Source organism: Hordeum vulgare, chromosome 7H (genome assembly GCF_904849725.1).
Source record: "Hordeum vulgare subsp. vulgare chromosome 7H, MorexV3_pseudomolecules_assembly, whole genome shotgun sequence".
Taxonomy (NCBI): domain Eukaryota; kingdom Viridiplantae; phylum Streptophyta; class Magnoliopsida; order Poales; family Poaceae; genus Hordeum; species Hordeum vulgare.
Genome location: NC_058524.1, coordinates 39,657,792 through 39,673,381, shown reverse-complemented (window position 1 = coordinate 39,673,381; position 15,590 = coordinate 39,657,792). Strand labels below are relative to the sequence as shown.

At 44.3% G+C, this 15,590-nt stretch overlaps 1 protein-coding gene across 1 annotated transcript; it reads right to left on the bottom strand.

Moving 5' to 3' along the window:
* Positions 1 to 3,966: 3,966 nt before the first annotated feature.
* LOC123410535 (disease resistance protein RGA5-like) lies at positions 3,967 to 8,588 on the bottom strand. The gene is made up of 6 exons (XM_045103484.1): positions 8,495 to 8,588; positions 8,324 to 8,404; positions 7,770 to 7,858; positions 6,742 to 7,642; positions 4,406 to 6,387; positions 3,967 to 4,321 (listed from the first exon to the last, which is right to left on the bottom strand). Exons 4-5 carry the CDS (start codon positions 7,572 to 7,574, stop codon positions 4,440 to 4,442), a joined length of 2,781 nt encoding a protein of 926 aa, XP_044959419.1. The 5' UTR covers positions 7,575 to 7,642; positions 7,770 to 7,858; positions 8,324 to 8,404; positions 8,495 to 8,588; the 3' UTR covers positions 3,967 to 4,321; positions 4,406 to 4,439.
* Between the last annotated feature and the right edge of the window lie 7,002 nt (positions 8,589 to 15,590).

The following is a 15,590-nucleotide window of genomic DNA, read 5'->3' as shown; positions in this document are numbered from 1 at the left end:
GTACAATCGTTTATATTAAATCAAAACAAAGCTATAATATTCTTCTCTTACAACTTCGAGTGAGTGTTACTGTCTTGTGCATATTCGGTTTTTCTTATTAGTCGAGGTTATAGTAATGGAATTGATGAGTTATACATGCGTGTGCAGGTTCCATTATATTCTCCTAGAGATTACGCTTGAGCAGGGACTAGTAACCGTCTCAGATTCGAGACGAAAAGATCTCAAGAAGTACGCGGACATGACTGAAATTCTAGAGAAGTAAGTTAAATCTATCATTATCGCACCGTATCGGCAACTTCAATTTGTTCATTTCCTGATATCAAGTAATTGTTTTCTTTGTCTGGCATGGTTTGGAGTAAATTCACCTCAAAAACTCCGGGACTGCCAAAGAAGCTGCAGTTTAGACACCCGAAAGTAAGTACTATAGTAGCATATATGTTCCACGCATCTCCTACTGATTCAAGCGCTAGTTTCATCAATACCATTTAGCATGCTTGCTAATTATCAGTTTGATTGACCTCTATTTCTTGTAAAGTGGTTGTGGCAGGAAGAAGGGACTAATTACTGTGGATACTACATTTGCGAGTCCATCCGCCACACGACCTGTGAGCGGGGCTACTCCGAGAAACAATATGAAGTGCGTAAATAATTACATTCATAATTTTATTTGATTACCATCATTTGTGTTCAGTTTCATTTATTCATATATATGTATTGACCCCCTTCTTCAAATTAGATATTTCGGATGCGAGATGAACTCCTAGCACCACATCGTATGCGAGGAATTCAAGAGGAATTGGCGGCATTCTTTCTTAACCACGTGATCGCTAAAGACGGAGAATACTATGTGGACCCTGCAGGGTTCAATTTTAATTAGGAGATTATATTGTAAAAGATACTTATATTGTATATATGTAGCCAGTAGCGTCGGATAGATATACGAGAACTTGTTGTTGGACCAATCTCTCAGAGAAGGAGAGGTGGTCGATATCACTTCTCTTTGTATGCATCTGTTCATGACGATCTTCTGTTTCCTTCATTTGCTTAACTAGCTAGCGTGTCTAGTCCTCTCTATACGTATAGTATGTAGCGTCGACCAAGCACGGAGATAAGAAAGGACACTTCTCTCTATTAATTAGCATGCTAACACAATATATGAAACACCTAAATTAACCCCCCAAAACCCCCAAACCCTCCCCCCTTTAAAAAAAACCAGCACCTGAGATGCTGACGCGTGGATGCCTATTGGTCCCGGTTGGTGCCACCAACCGGGACCAAAGGGCCTCCTGCCTGGGCTCGCCGCACCGGCCACGTGGAGGCCCATCTATCCCGGTTTATGCAAGAACCGGGACTAAAGGTTTAGGACATTAGTACCGACACTTTAGTCCTGGTTCAAAAACCGGGACAAATGGCCTCACGAACCGGGACAATAGGTCCTTTTTCTACTAGTGCTATAACGTATCAGAACAACGAACGATGCAGCAAACCTAAATCGTATACCACTTGCACACGTTTTAGAAACCGCCATCCTCATCGAACCAATGTCCCATCTTTAGGAGAGAGATCCGTATCACCCTTGCCAGTCCGTCCATCAGTCGACGCCACCACGACGCCCAATGGCGCCACCGTCCTGCGCTCGTCCATCCTGACATGAAGGCTCCGAAAGATCCGTCGTGCGTAGCACCTGCCGAGTAGGCATGACACAGCGTAGCACCTGTTGGCCAGGCATGACTTGACATCTCCACCGAAGCTCCGATCAAGACGAAGCTGCTCCACGGCCTTCCTCTGTCATCCAGTGCTGCTCGAGAAACGATGCTCCCAAGAGAGACACGACACCGTAGTGCTGCCATCGTCCGATTTGATGATCAGATCTTAGGGTTTCCCCCTAAGCATCATGAATGGGTCAAGAGTAGTTACACGACGATGCCTTCATCAAGGTAACAACGCAGAACGCCGCCATCGTCTGCCATCGGCTCGGTTTTCACCGGCAACTATGTCTTCCTGACTCGCAGCCGGGACTGGATGATGGATCGCGAGATCCAACCACCCAGCCTCAGGCCGACCACCTCTGACAGAGGAGATGACCGCCACTGCCAGCTGCACCGGCCAGAATAGATCTGATCGGAGGCCACCGAGCAATCCACCAGGCCCTCGACGCCGCCGCTGATCTGAAGCCGGATGACGCGCCGCCGTGGCATAGCCCGTCGCCGCCACCCGAACCAGGCCAACCGCCGCACGCCGCTGCCCATGACCGGCCAGCCGACGTGCCTCCAGCCACCATTGCCTGAGGCAGGGACGACCACCGCCGCCATCAACGCAGCCATCGCCGTCGCTCCGCAAATCGGCCATGCCTCCGCGTGTGCAGGGGCCCCGCACCACCCCTGAAGACGTGGGAGAGAGGGATGCCTCCGCCACTGCCGTCGGCCCCCGAGCGTTGCCCGGCGGCGACGGAGGGAGTGGAGGAGGGAGAGCGCCCACCGGCGGCTAGGGTTTGGGCGCCGCCCGAGTCGCCCTAGCGGGGGCGACGCGGGGGGCTCAGATTAGGTACCACCTACTTGCATACCTGGATGCTTCGGCTAGGTGTTTAGTCATCGTAGCCTATCTTTCCTTTTTATGTGTTCTTTGAGTTCTCGCTGGATATTGCACTTGTTTGGAACTTTTTAGTCTAATAAAAGGGTTGTATGAATCATCATGAAGCAGAGGCCGGGGATGATCCTCCTTTTAAAAAAAAAGCAGGGGTGGTGTGGGCGCCTTCTCCGATTCGCGAATCGCTAGGACACCCACCATTCATAAGTTCATTCTTGTTGGATCAACAAAAGCAGGACCTGCATGAACAAGCATTTAGTGTTAATAAAATTTCAAATGCCTGAGCTTTCCAGATTTCGAACATATTCACACGCATGAGCTGTAGAACTGCATATACTGCTCATACCCTGTTTATTCATTCCGTTGTCTTAAAGAGCCCAGGCATCGGTCTTCTGTTTCTTTTTACATGTACATAAAGTATTTGCTAGTTGATGCACAGATTCAACAGGGGTTTTGGTATTCCCCTTCTCCTCAGGTTATTCCTAGTCATTAATTATTCCCCTTCTAATAGCATTTGCTCCAACACAAGTCGAGGCAATCATCTGAATGAAAAATATCTTCATGTTCTCTTTTTTTAGTTCGTTTTCAGTTTGTGGCAGCACCTACCTCTACATCTGATTTGCAAACCTTCTGCAACCAAATGTATCAGTAATTCCTGTACATTTGCAGCACAAATACATTTTTTTGTGAGAGATGAGTAACATATGCAGGCATCGAAGCAACAAGCTGGCAAGCAATTAAAATTTAGCAATCCCATTAGCACCATCGCTATGAACATCCGAGCGTTCGTGGCTCTATCTCCCACGAGCTCGAAAACACGAGTTGCAGCAAGAAGAGAAAGCTTAACAAAAATAGGATAAAGAAAATCTGTAGTTTTTTTTAAAAAAAAAGGAGGATTACCTCCGGCCTCTGCATCAGCACGATGCATACGGTCCCTTTATTTAGAAAAGGAAACAAACAATCCGCGGTTTCACAAAGTCTCCGACATAACAAAGTAGAAGCAAATTTGTAGTTGAACCAACTGCCTTTCATTTTCATTGCATGAGCCTTGACTGACTAAGTGCCAAGCAAAGCAAAACAAGACAACATGAGTTCAATCAACTCTTCATTAATAAACCAGTAAAAAAAAACAATGATGTATGTGAACAATCAAATAAACGTAGAGGCAGTGCCAACTGAATGCAGCCTTTTATCGCTATGAACATCTGATTGTTTGTGGTTCTATCTCCCATGAGTTCGAAAACACGAGTTGCAGCAAGAGGAGAAAGCTTAACGAACAGGATGAAGCAAATCTGGAGGTACAACAGGAGTTCAACCAACTACCTTTCATTCTGCGATCCTTGACTAAATAAGTGCCAAGCAAAGCAAAACAAGCCAACAGGAGTTCAATCAACTCTTCATTAATAAGCCAGTGAAAACAAAACAATGTTGTATGTGAACAATCAAATAAACGTAGAGGCAGTACTGCTGCTATAAATAGTGCCAACTGAATGCAACCTTTTATTGTACGAGTCTTGAGTCTTGACCAAATAATAAAGGAAAGGAGGTGCTGCGTTTCTGAAAGCAAATGCAGGAGAAATAAACAGTTCATCATCAACAACCATGCGGAAGCCTCCGTCTAGCAAAAGGACAGCATCTAAACATATGTTGGAGGGAATGAGCCTTGGTTTATTGGGAGCTGCGGCAACTGATGGAATTATTAGTACCTTTCTGACTTCAGTATTTTATTGAAGGCCTGAAATTGAGAAAGTAAGAGGGATATATCAAACAGTATGATAACGAGCATATTCAGGAAAAGAGAATTCATGGTTGCTCAGACCTTACTGGCGGCAGAGGCACGTCAGCACTCGTGTCTAATCGATTTCAATGGTGGGACGTTTAGGATGGGCTTCTGCTGCGCGCCCCAGCAAAGTCTTGGCCGTCCCCTTCTCTTCATCGCTGGAATTCTCAAGCAATAGATCAACCTGGACCTGCTCGAGAGAAGGGAAGTGCCCCATGCTGCAGTCAACCTCACCACTCGCGATCGACCGTGCAGAGACACAGAACACAAGGTATTGAACCCTTGGGATAGCTCCAGGCGGAAAAAGGCACGGCGACGTCGGAAACCCCCAGAACATGCAGTATCTCGCAGATGGGAATGCATCGGCCCTCACAACCAACGTTCCCATCACGTGTTTTGCAGCAAGTCGCAGAAGCCGAAGAGCAGGCAACATTCCGATGATCTGAAGGTCATCCCCTTGCAGTTCTTTCACTTCTATGACCAGGGTGGAGAGGTGGGGAAGCGACGTTGAGTTAACCCACTTTGGAAGTATCGAGAACCACGCATTTTCAAAGAAACCCCATGACTCAAAACTACGGAGGTGTGGAGGGGGCACCCAGCTTTCACGCATGCAATCTATCAAACTGCCACTACGATCAATACGCAAATTATGCAATTTCTGCAGGTTCCCTAGAGACTTGATTAATATATCAATCAGATCCCCATCCATGTTAACACAGTTAATACTGAATGTCCTAAGCTCTGTCAGATGACTCAACTCTTTCGCAATGTGAGGAGACGGGGATAATCTTACTCTGCCCAGCACTTCAAGGGACGTCAAGTTCCCCATTCCTCTTGGCAGCACCAAGTCGTCGTTGATACGTAGGCACATCAAATTTGCGAGCTGAACAACACTTGCAGGTAATTTTTGTATCCTAGTGCCTCTTATATCCAATGTCTGCAAAAGCTGCAATTTGCCTATGTCCAATGGGAGTTCCTGAACATCAACATTCCTTAGCCCTAGGTACCTTAGGTGAATTAAATTTCCTACATACTTGAGGCTGATACCAGAGCTGCTTTCTTGGCTGCCACAATTTCCAAGATCTAGCACGCGTAAAAATTGGAAGCTTGAGAGAGATGGCAACCAATCACAGGTAACAGGAGAGAAAACAGCAAAGGTCCTCACTTTTGACAGGCTAGTGCTATCAAACTGTTGGTTTTGAACATTTGCATTGATATTATGAAGTGATAACCTGCGAAATTTCCTTTGCAGATTAGGTGCATGCCACTCATCATTATCCAATATGGAGATAAAATTCTCTTCACTTGACAGTGAGCAGATAAGATCAAGCACCATATCATGTATACGGAAAGTTACTACCGTTCCTTCCCAATTGATTTCTGCTGGCTGGATCAAGCTCCTATTCAATAGCTCGTTAAAGTAGCTCTCTCCAATCTCAAACAGCCTGTTTTCTTTTTTGTCACACTGGATAAAACCTTCAGCAAGCCACCTCCATATCAACCACTCTCTCTCAATCTCAAAGTCTTCAGGAAAGATGCTTAGATATAATAAACAAGGCTTCAGATAAGGAGGCAAATCATAATAGCTGAGTGATAATATCCCTTTCATGTCCTTCACAACACCACCTTGTGTAACTCCACGGCCCATCGAATTGTGCACATGCATCCATTCATCCTTTTGCTTTATCCTATGGCCACTAACCAGAAGACTACCTATTGTAATGATGGCTAATGGTACACCACCACATTTCCTCAATATATCTCTTGATACTATCTGAAAATCTTCTGGACATTTCTCCTCGCTTTGAAATATTCTTCTATGGAAGAGTATTTGCGAGTCTTCATCAGAAAGAGGTCTCATTCTATGAATTGTGCCATTAGTGGAATTGAGACATGCTTCAGACACACTCACATTACGGGTTGTTGTGATTACCCGACTCTGGAGTTTATTTTTATAGAGAGCACATTCTATATATTTCCATATGTCTTCTTCCCATATATCGTCGATTACGATGAGGTACCTATGCAAAACATTTTGATAGCATTAGTTTCCCATATATATACAACTGAATTTCGTAACAAGGATAAAGTATAAGGTACTAAACCAAACCTTAGGCTTATATAACCACTAAGGATATAGAAAGATATGCATGCAAAAAAGAAATGCAACAGAAATTGCATAAAAGTATACATGACTAAAAAATAAGCCGCGTGTGCAAAAAATAAAGAAGTAGAATTTGCTAAAAAAGAACAGACTACTACAGATATAAAAGTATAACAAATAAGGAAATGAAGATATGAAATTCAGTATACATCTCACTACTTCACACATTTCGGAAATATACATAAAAGGACAAGGACTACGTGATGCATACCTCTTATCCACAAGAAATTCAGTGATATCCTCGATGAGCAGATTTTCACCCTTTGTTGTATTATGAATGTCCTTGAACTTTACTTTGTCAAGGCCATAGAGCAAGTCCTTGAAAACTTTTGGGATATCTGGTTTCTGACCCACCGGGACAAAAGCCGCACAATCAAATTGGGCTTTGATCTTCTCATAAACTGCTTTGGTTAGGGTTGTCTTGCCCAGCCCACCAGCACCGACAATAGAGAGTGTCTTCAATTGCTCCTCAGGACTCCTGTCCTCACAAATCAATGTTTTGACAAGCTCATCTCTTGTGTGTTCAATGCCTACAAGCTCCCCTACATGTTTGTGCAAAGCTAACACACGTGGGTCAGTGGTAGCACCATTGCTAGTGCTACACATGTCAAGCTCGTATTTTTTATGCAGGTCCGCCAACTCCTTGGAAAGATCTTGAGCTTCTTCGATGGCATTACAGATTTGATGAAGTGCTTTGCCCTTGCCAAACAGTGTGGCGGTCTTCTTGAGGAACTTTTTGACTCGACTCCTCATGTCCGTTGGCTTGCTGCTTGAACCCTCATCCACACGCACCATGAAGTCGTCAACAGCGTCTTCCATGTCGCAAGAGAGGTCTCTCACCTTGCCAGCCCAAATCCGGACCGGCTCCTCGAGCTTGTCCGACGGCACCTCGCCAACCTTGCGAAGTACGGCGTGCATAATCTCCAGCTCTGTTAGGAGAGATTTTACGCCTTTCTTTACTCGCTTCTTGAGGTTGCATTCTCGGACGAGCAGCTCGCCGAGCTTACGGATGACAGGGCCCATGGCCCCAGCAGCAACCTCCATATCTCGACCTTTATTTGTGTTTTCTCTAGATCAAGACACCGCTATAGCATTGCCCTTGGGTTTAAACTCTGCAATGCAAACATAATGGCTTTCAGAAGACGGAAAGAGCAAAACCTGAACCTTATAGTAGACAGAAGGCACATATGCAGTGCGTCCCTTTAGCTATCCAACAAAGCAGAAGTAGTAGAAGGGTACCCTGAATAGAAGCTCTTCAGATCCAATTTGCGGAGTTCTTTGTAATGGCTACCAAACATGAAGTAGTGGAGGAATATATAGATCCAGTTCTGCACATCATTAATTGTCGTCAGAACCAGCAAATATCAAAAGAAGAAAAAGGTTGTACAGAGAAGGAGGAGACAGCTAGGAGATACTAGCTAGTATAATTTTCAGAGAACCACTAGATGAGCAAAAGCTGGACATTTTCAGTCCGTGAAAGCAACACAGCTCATGAATGCACTATCATTCAAATGAATGGAATAGCAACAAGAGAGTATCGATCGAGGGGAAACAGATGGCTGTAACCGAAACACAATCGTTTTCAGGATGAGCAAAAATGCATCACCTGGGACCTGACTAGCTTGGCTCAATCAGGAGCACGTGATGACTATCTATTAATTGTTTCCGTATCACGAGGAAGCTCGACATTTTTAGTTGGTGAAAGCAACAGCGCATGAATGCATTACCACTCAAATGGATGGAATAGCAACAAGAGATTATGGAGGGAGGAACAGATGGAGCAAAAGCATCACCTCGCCTGGATCTCAGTCAATCAAGAGCACCATGCAGTTGAAGAAGAGCATCCTCCTGACCGAACTCTGCACATGATGGATCTGCATCAAAACTAGTAGAACAAATTAAGGAGGCTGAAGCAAATTAAATGTATTGAACACAAGAGGAAGAGGAGACGGGTAGAAGAGTACCGTTGGCGCTGTCTGTCTCTGCCGCAGATTGGGAGGACACCACCGTAGTCGCCGGCCGCAGAGAGCGAGAGAGCAAGTAGCGCAGCACTAATTAATGTGGATACGGCCGGAGTGACTTGTGGTCGTCTCGTCTGCAGTCACACAACACGCTCCACAGTCGTTTGTGGACGGGTTGGTGATTTCCAACACACATGAACTAACGCACGTGATGCCGTGCCGTACGTGCGCTCCTGCATGCGTCGATCGAGTCATCAATCATAGTAGTGCAAGTCATCACGTGCTCGTACGTGGTTAGGCGTGTACGGTGCATCTTGTCGGCCGGACCGGAGTATATATATACGTACGTACATTTTTACTCTACTCGTCTAGGTGGGTGGCTGGCGTATAGGCTTCATCGTGTGTCGTTGCGTTGCTCCCAAAAGGTGCATGCATCCATTGGGGCTTGCAGCGCTTGTCCTGCTCGTGCACGCCCAAGTACATGAGATGCTTTTTCTTAACCAACGGATTAATTAGCGCACTACTTCTGAGGAAGTACATAAGATGCTAGCTTTTTCTTAACCAACGGATTAGCGCACTACTTCTGAGTTTCTGACCCGATTCACCATGCATCATCCATCACCAGGCGCTACTTATTAAACTTGAAAATCAGCCAGCTAGCAACTCAGAGTCGGTCGACGGTACAGACGGATCTGGTCGCATCATCGATCGATTACGGCATATGGGCGACTCGCAAATTTCCTAAGTATCCGTCCATGAACAGGAACCAGCTGTCCGCAAACGAGGATACGTACGGAAGATCGCCACACAATCCGATTTACATATATATCTCAAACACTTAACAAATCAATAGAACGAAACTCGGACAAACCTGGCGAATTTCATATAAACTGAACGACATTCATCCAAACATTCTTATAAACCTGTAAATCTAAGGGGGTTTTCCCAAAACAGTCCGAGCGAGGTGAACATCCAGGACGCCACCAGTACCCAACCAAGGTTGCCCCCCTCCCAATCAAGTGCCCAAGACCACGCCTCCAAGCAGTAACGATGCCGCCCATTCATCAGGAACCTGTGTTTTGAAATTCGGCCGAAGAAAATGGATTTTGGCCGAATTTTGGCCATCTGGGCCTGGGGCGAGATCTATCTTTCCGTCGAAATTGGTCAAATTTGATGAATTTTGGTCAAATTTTAGTCAAACTTCAGTCAAATTTCGGTCGAAAAATTTGAAAATGACCGATATTCGTCCATCTCGGCCTAGGGTGAAAAAAATTGTCAAACCGAAAATCAAAACGCTGCAAGGAACTAGGGGTTCCATCGGGGCACATAGGACATGGGGAAGCAGAGGGGGTTGTACCTCGATGTTGCCATCGAGACGATAATGACGCCACATAGACACATATCTTTCCCTAATACTAAAGCACGGAGTGCTTCTGTCGTCCGTCGTCGCATTGCTTTTATAAATAAACCCTTCTATTTTTCAGTAATGAACCCGCACTCATATCCAAGTGAAAGAATACCGATTCCATGGAGCCTCTCTCTCCCGCACGAGAACGAGATACACCGCGGCGCTAGGGTAACCTCCGCCGCCGCACCCCAGCACTTCGCTCCCGGCAACTTGCGCTGCCCTTTGCCTTCGCTCCCATTGTCATCTGCGCCGCCGCCCTTTGCCAACGCCACCACCAACGCCCGCGCCGCCTCCCCGTGCCTCCACCGCCACCGACGTCATCCGCCGCCATCACCGTCCGTGTCGCCTCCCTATGCCTCCGCCGCCACCGCCGTACGCGTGGCCTCCCTATGCCTTCGTCACCACCGCCGTTTGCACCGCCGCCCCTGTGGCGAGAGAACGGGAGTACAAGGGGAGGGAGAAGCGCGGGGAGGAGCTGGCTCACCGGCGGGATGGGGGAGGAGGTTCCTACTGCTACAAATTGCTGGCGGGGGGTGACTGGCTCGACTCACTCGGGTTTGAACTCCTGCGAGGGCTCGTTGTGCATGTCGCTACAGGTTGGTGCTTCGTGAGTGTTCGCTGGACTCTTTTCCTTTTCAATAGTTTGGACTCTTTTTTTTAATAGATGGTCTCTTGTTTGTGGGTGACAGTCACATCATTCAAACGCAAATCGCTGATGGATGGCGTGATGAATTTATCGCAGGATATGCAGATTGCATACGGATCAAGTAAAACTATATGGTGAGCTTCAGACCCACTCCACACTGGAGGGAGAGGTATTCAGGATCCGTTGCCTGTTTTTGTTGATATTAGAGAGAGGATCGTAGGGGAAATTGGTACTTTCATGACCAGTAAAGCTTTCTCGATGGTACCCACATACCCAAGTTATGAATTCACATGTTATTTCAAATGAAACATCCTTATTTCCCTGCGTGCAAGAATGATGCAGTACTATTTGAAAAATACAGACAATGTACATCTGCATGGGTCTGATCTGCAGTTGACTTCTTATGATCAACATATTCCACAATAACGACGAGCTCATTGTTGATATTCCCCAACTCCTCCACACAGGTCACCTACCCTGCTTCCTACTTCCAACTTCCAATGTACTTTTTGACTGAGATTGTGCACATGAGCTATTTGTGAGAATGTCAACAAACGATGAAATTAGATTATGCATAGCTTTCCAGTGGGTGAATGGCTCTCACATGTTCTACTGCTGCAAATTTGTGCCATCAAGGGTACCTCCTTCAAACGTTTTAAATATAGTTTTGATATTGCATATTATGATGATTTTATAACAGTGTGCCTGCAATTAGTTTGTAATCATCATTATCTGTTGCCGAGGGGTGTTCTCCATTGTTGATGATCTTCATTTCCGGATTAACAAGAAAGTTCAAACCGACTAAAAAATGTAAGGACATCAGCATCTTCTTTTTCTCTATTATGAGAGCCATTTCAAACATATTATGATGATTTTATAACAGTGTGCCTGCAATTAGTTTGTAATCATCATTTTCTGTTGCCGAGGGGTGTTCTTCATTGGTGATGATCCAGCAATTAATGCTTCATTTCCGGATTAACAAGAAAGGTCAAACTGACTAAAAAATGTAAGGACATCAGCATCTTCTCTTTCTCTATTATGAGAGCTATTTCAAGTACAAAATTAATGGTCTACAAATCAATAATCTAACCGGTGCAACGCACGACATTTTTACTATGTTTCATACAATTAATATTGAACCAGTACAATATTTATATTATACCGTCGTGACAACACACGGGCATTGTACTAGTATTTATAATGTACGAAATTCATCGAATATTAGCTACTGTATTTAAAGCTTAAAATTTATTCCCATTTTTTTTTCTCATAAGTCTTTACTTACCCTATTATTTCTACAATATTTATGCTATTCGTGGTTTCTAGTCTTCTCTAGAATATTCTCTTTTCAATCTATATTTTTACTTTTCCCATTTTATAGTTTTCCTGATTTTTCTCACGTACATATGTTTTTTCCAAAAAAAAATCCTTAGTTTAAATTTTTGTTTCCTAATACTTTTGCTGTTAAATATAACATGCAGCCCTTCCTTCTTGCGACTCAGAGCAGTCAGGTAGCTCCTAATTCAGATTGAACTCTCTCCTTCTGCATGTGAGCACGTAGTTTTTGATAAAGGTTTTTTATTACTTAAAAGATTTAAGCATTACAACCGACCTCTGCATAATTAAAATGTACACAATCACATACTAAAAGTACGGTAACTGAAAACAGCGGGAGACGTAATACAATCATATAGACATAAATCATCGTTGCCTACGGAGGCCTGATATGTCTCCAACGTATCTATAATTTTTGATGGTTTCATGCTATTATCTTGTCAAATTTTGGATATTTTGCATGCCTTTTATATATTTTTTGAGACTAACATATTAACTCAGTGTCAAGTGTCAGTTCCTGTTTTTTCCATGTTTTTGACCCCTTTCAGAGGAGATTTTGAAACGGAGTCCAAATGGAAGAAAATCCCCGAAAAGATTTTTTTTTGAAACGGAAGAAGATTGGGTAACTTGGGACCCAAGGCAGGGGAGCCCCAGGGGCCCCGCAAGCCCCCACCCTGCGGCCAGGGGGGCAGCGCCATCCAGGCTTGTGGGCCCCCTGGACGTCCCCTGACCTAGGTCTTTCGCCTATATATTCTCATAAAATCCAGAAAAAAATCAGGAGATCATCGCATTCGCTTTTCCGCCGCCGCAAGCTTCTGTTTCCGCAAGATCCCATCTGGGGCACGTCCTGATGCCCTGCCGGAGGGGGGATTCGGACACGGAGGGCTTCTTCATCAACACCATGACCTCTCCGATGATGCGTGAGTAGTTCACCATAGACCTACGGGTCCATAGCTAGTAGCTAGATGGCTTCTTCTCTCTCTTGGATCTTCAATACAAAGTTCTCCATGATCTTCATGGAGATCTATCCAATGTAATCTTCTATTGCGGTGTGTTTGTCGAGATCCGATGAATTGTGGATTTATGATCAGATCATCTATGAATCTTATTTCAGTGTCTTCTGATCTCTCTTATGCATGATTTCATATCCTTGTAATTCTCTTCGAGTTGTGAGTTTTGTCTGGCCAACTAGATCTATGATTCTTGCAATGGGAGAAGTGCTTGGTTTTGGGTTCATACCGTGCGGTGACCTCACCCAGTGACAGAAGGGGTAGCGAGGCACGCATCGTGTTGTTGCCATCAAGGGTAAAAAGATGGGGTTTTCATCATTGGTTTGAGATTATCCCTCTACATCATGTCATCTTGCTTAAAGCGGTACTCTGTTCGTCATGAACTCAATACACTAGATGCATGCTGGATAGCGCGGTCGATGTGTGGAGTAATAGTAGTAGATGCAGAAAGTATCGGTCTACTTGTCTCGGACATGATGCCTATATGCATGATCATTGCCTTAGATATCGTCATGACTTTGCGCGGTTCTATCAATTGCTCGACAGTAATTTGTTCACCCATCGTAATACTTGCTATTTTGAGAGAAGCCTCTAGTGAACACTATGGCCCCCAGGGTCTACTCCACACCATATTTTCAGCCTTAGACTTTTTTACTTCATTGCACTTTCCGCCTTCAGATCTCACTTTGCAAACAATCTTGAAGGGATTGACAATCCCTTTGAAGCGTTGGGTGCAAGCTTGTTTGTGTTTGCGCAGGTACTCTAGACTTGACGAGACCCTCCTTCTGGATTGATACCTTGGTTCTCAAACTGAGGGAAATACTTACTGCTCCTGTGTTGCATCACCCTTTCCTCTTCAAGGGAAGAACCAACGCAAGCCCAACCTCTGTCAACGTGTCAATTTCTGGCGCTGTTGTCTGTGGGATAGCAAGGCCCAATCCGGGGATCAAGCTGCCACCCATGTGGTACAAAAATATCCCTCACCACCTGTCACATACAAGTCTCCGTAAAAAGGCTTCGAAACTCCGTCCGTTGTAAGGTGGACCACGAGCGGAGAATACTTGTGCATCGGAAGAGAAAGTGCAAACGAGAGAAATTTTTTATCATTAAAAACCTTGTCATTTCTACTCAACCAAAGCGACTATATAACGGCAAGCGCTCCTACCCAAAAAATGGTTCTAAACTTATTATCTATCCCATTTAACCCAATTGCCAAAAACATTGGCAACGGAAGTGGATGGATACAAGTTGAAAGTCATTTGGATAGCTGATTAGATAGAGCGTGCGAACTTGCAATTGAAGAATAAAACACTTATTGTCTTTTCTTGAGGACAAAATACACACTTCGTGCTTTCATGTCAGTTACGTTTGATGACGTTATCTTTAGTTAAAACTAGTAGGGTGGACCTCGCGAATGCGAGGGCTACATATTCATTGCATAAAAATGTTAATTAATTAATTTTTATGTTTTGCACATAACTTACACTCCTTTTACAACTTTTGTTGTACAATACACAATGTTTTAAGCAATGGTACATTTTTAATGTTTAACTTCAATATTTATTATTTATGATTAGATTGCTCATAGATAAAAAAAATTATTTAAAAAATAACTAATGATATGTCTTTGAAATAACATGTTTACACAGTCCGGCATCAAGCTTCAAGAACACCAACCATATTAACCAGCAATTTCCACATTCGTTAGTTAGGTGTCCTATATATTCTCTCGAGTAGGCCGATGAGTTGTTGTTCCACCTGTGGCCATATAGATTAATCTTACTTTATTCTTAGTCATAATTGGATTTTATAAAATAGTAATTTTATTTGCGAGCATAGCCTAATGCCTTTGTTTGGGTAATCAATAGTGCCAAATCACACGTCCAAAAATAATTTTAGTAGCTTAAGGTTTTCGTTACGTTGCCGATAATAGAGATTTTGTAGCAAGCATATATAGTGTGAGGATCATTAATGCTTGCTACAAATTTGTAGGGTTTCAATTATATTATATTGTTAACTGTTATAGTATTAGGTCATATATTTTCTCAAACTATCTTCATGCTAACTCTACTGATACTCCTCAATCCAGTCAATGTATCCTCTTGCGCACATTAACATATATGCCATGTAATATTTCCACTTTTCATCTAAAAAAGTAATAGATTTTTAGTATCTTTTCATCCACTTAATATTTTTACTCTAATGGGACCAATGAAGGCACAAAGTCGAGTGCATCAAGGGTTCTTTCTTTTCAAACTCAGTGTTGTTGACCCATCATGAGTTTGAGGGTGTGTGTTAGATGTGTATAGTCCTTTTACTTTGTATCACCATTGTATGAGGGGTTTCTTGCCTTTTACCACATGTATATGTACTAGCCCCTTGCCCCCCTGTAATGTCAGTTCCTCATACCTAAGAGCATCTCCAACGGCCGTGCCAAAAAAACGCGCTCGTGCACTAAAACTCCATTTTAACGCGCGCGGGACGATTTCGCGCGCTCTTGCGGACGCGGCAAACTCGTGCGTGGGGGAAATGTTTGCGCGCGCGGGAAAAGGCGGGCGGGCGCACGCTAGATTTGGTGCGCGGCGTCCAGCGCGCCAATAAAACGCAGTGCTCGCCACACGCACCCTCACTCGCCCCTGCCCCGCCACACGCCCTCCCTCTCCTCGCCACGCGCCCCTCTGCCTCATTTCTTTCCCCGCC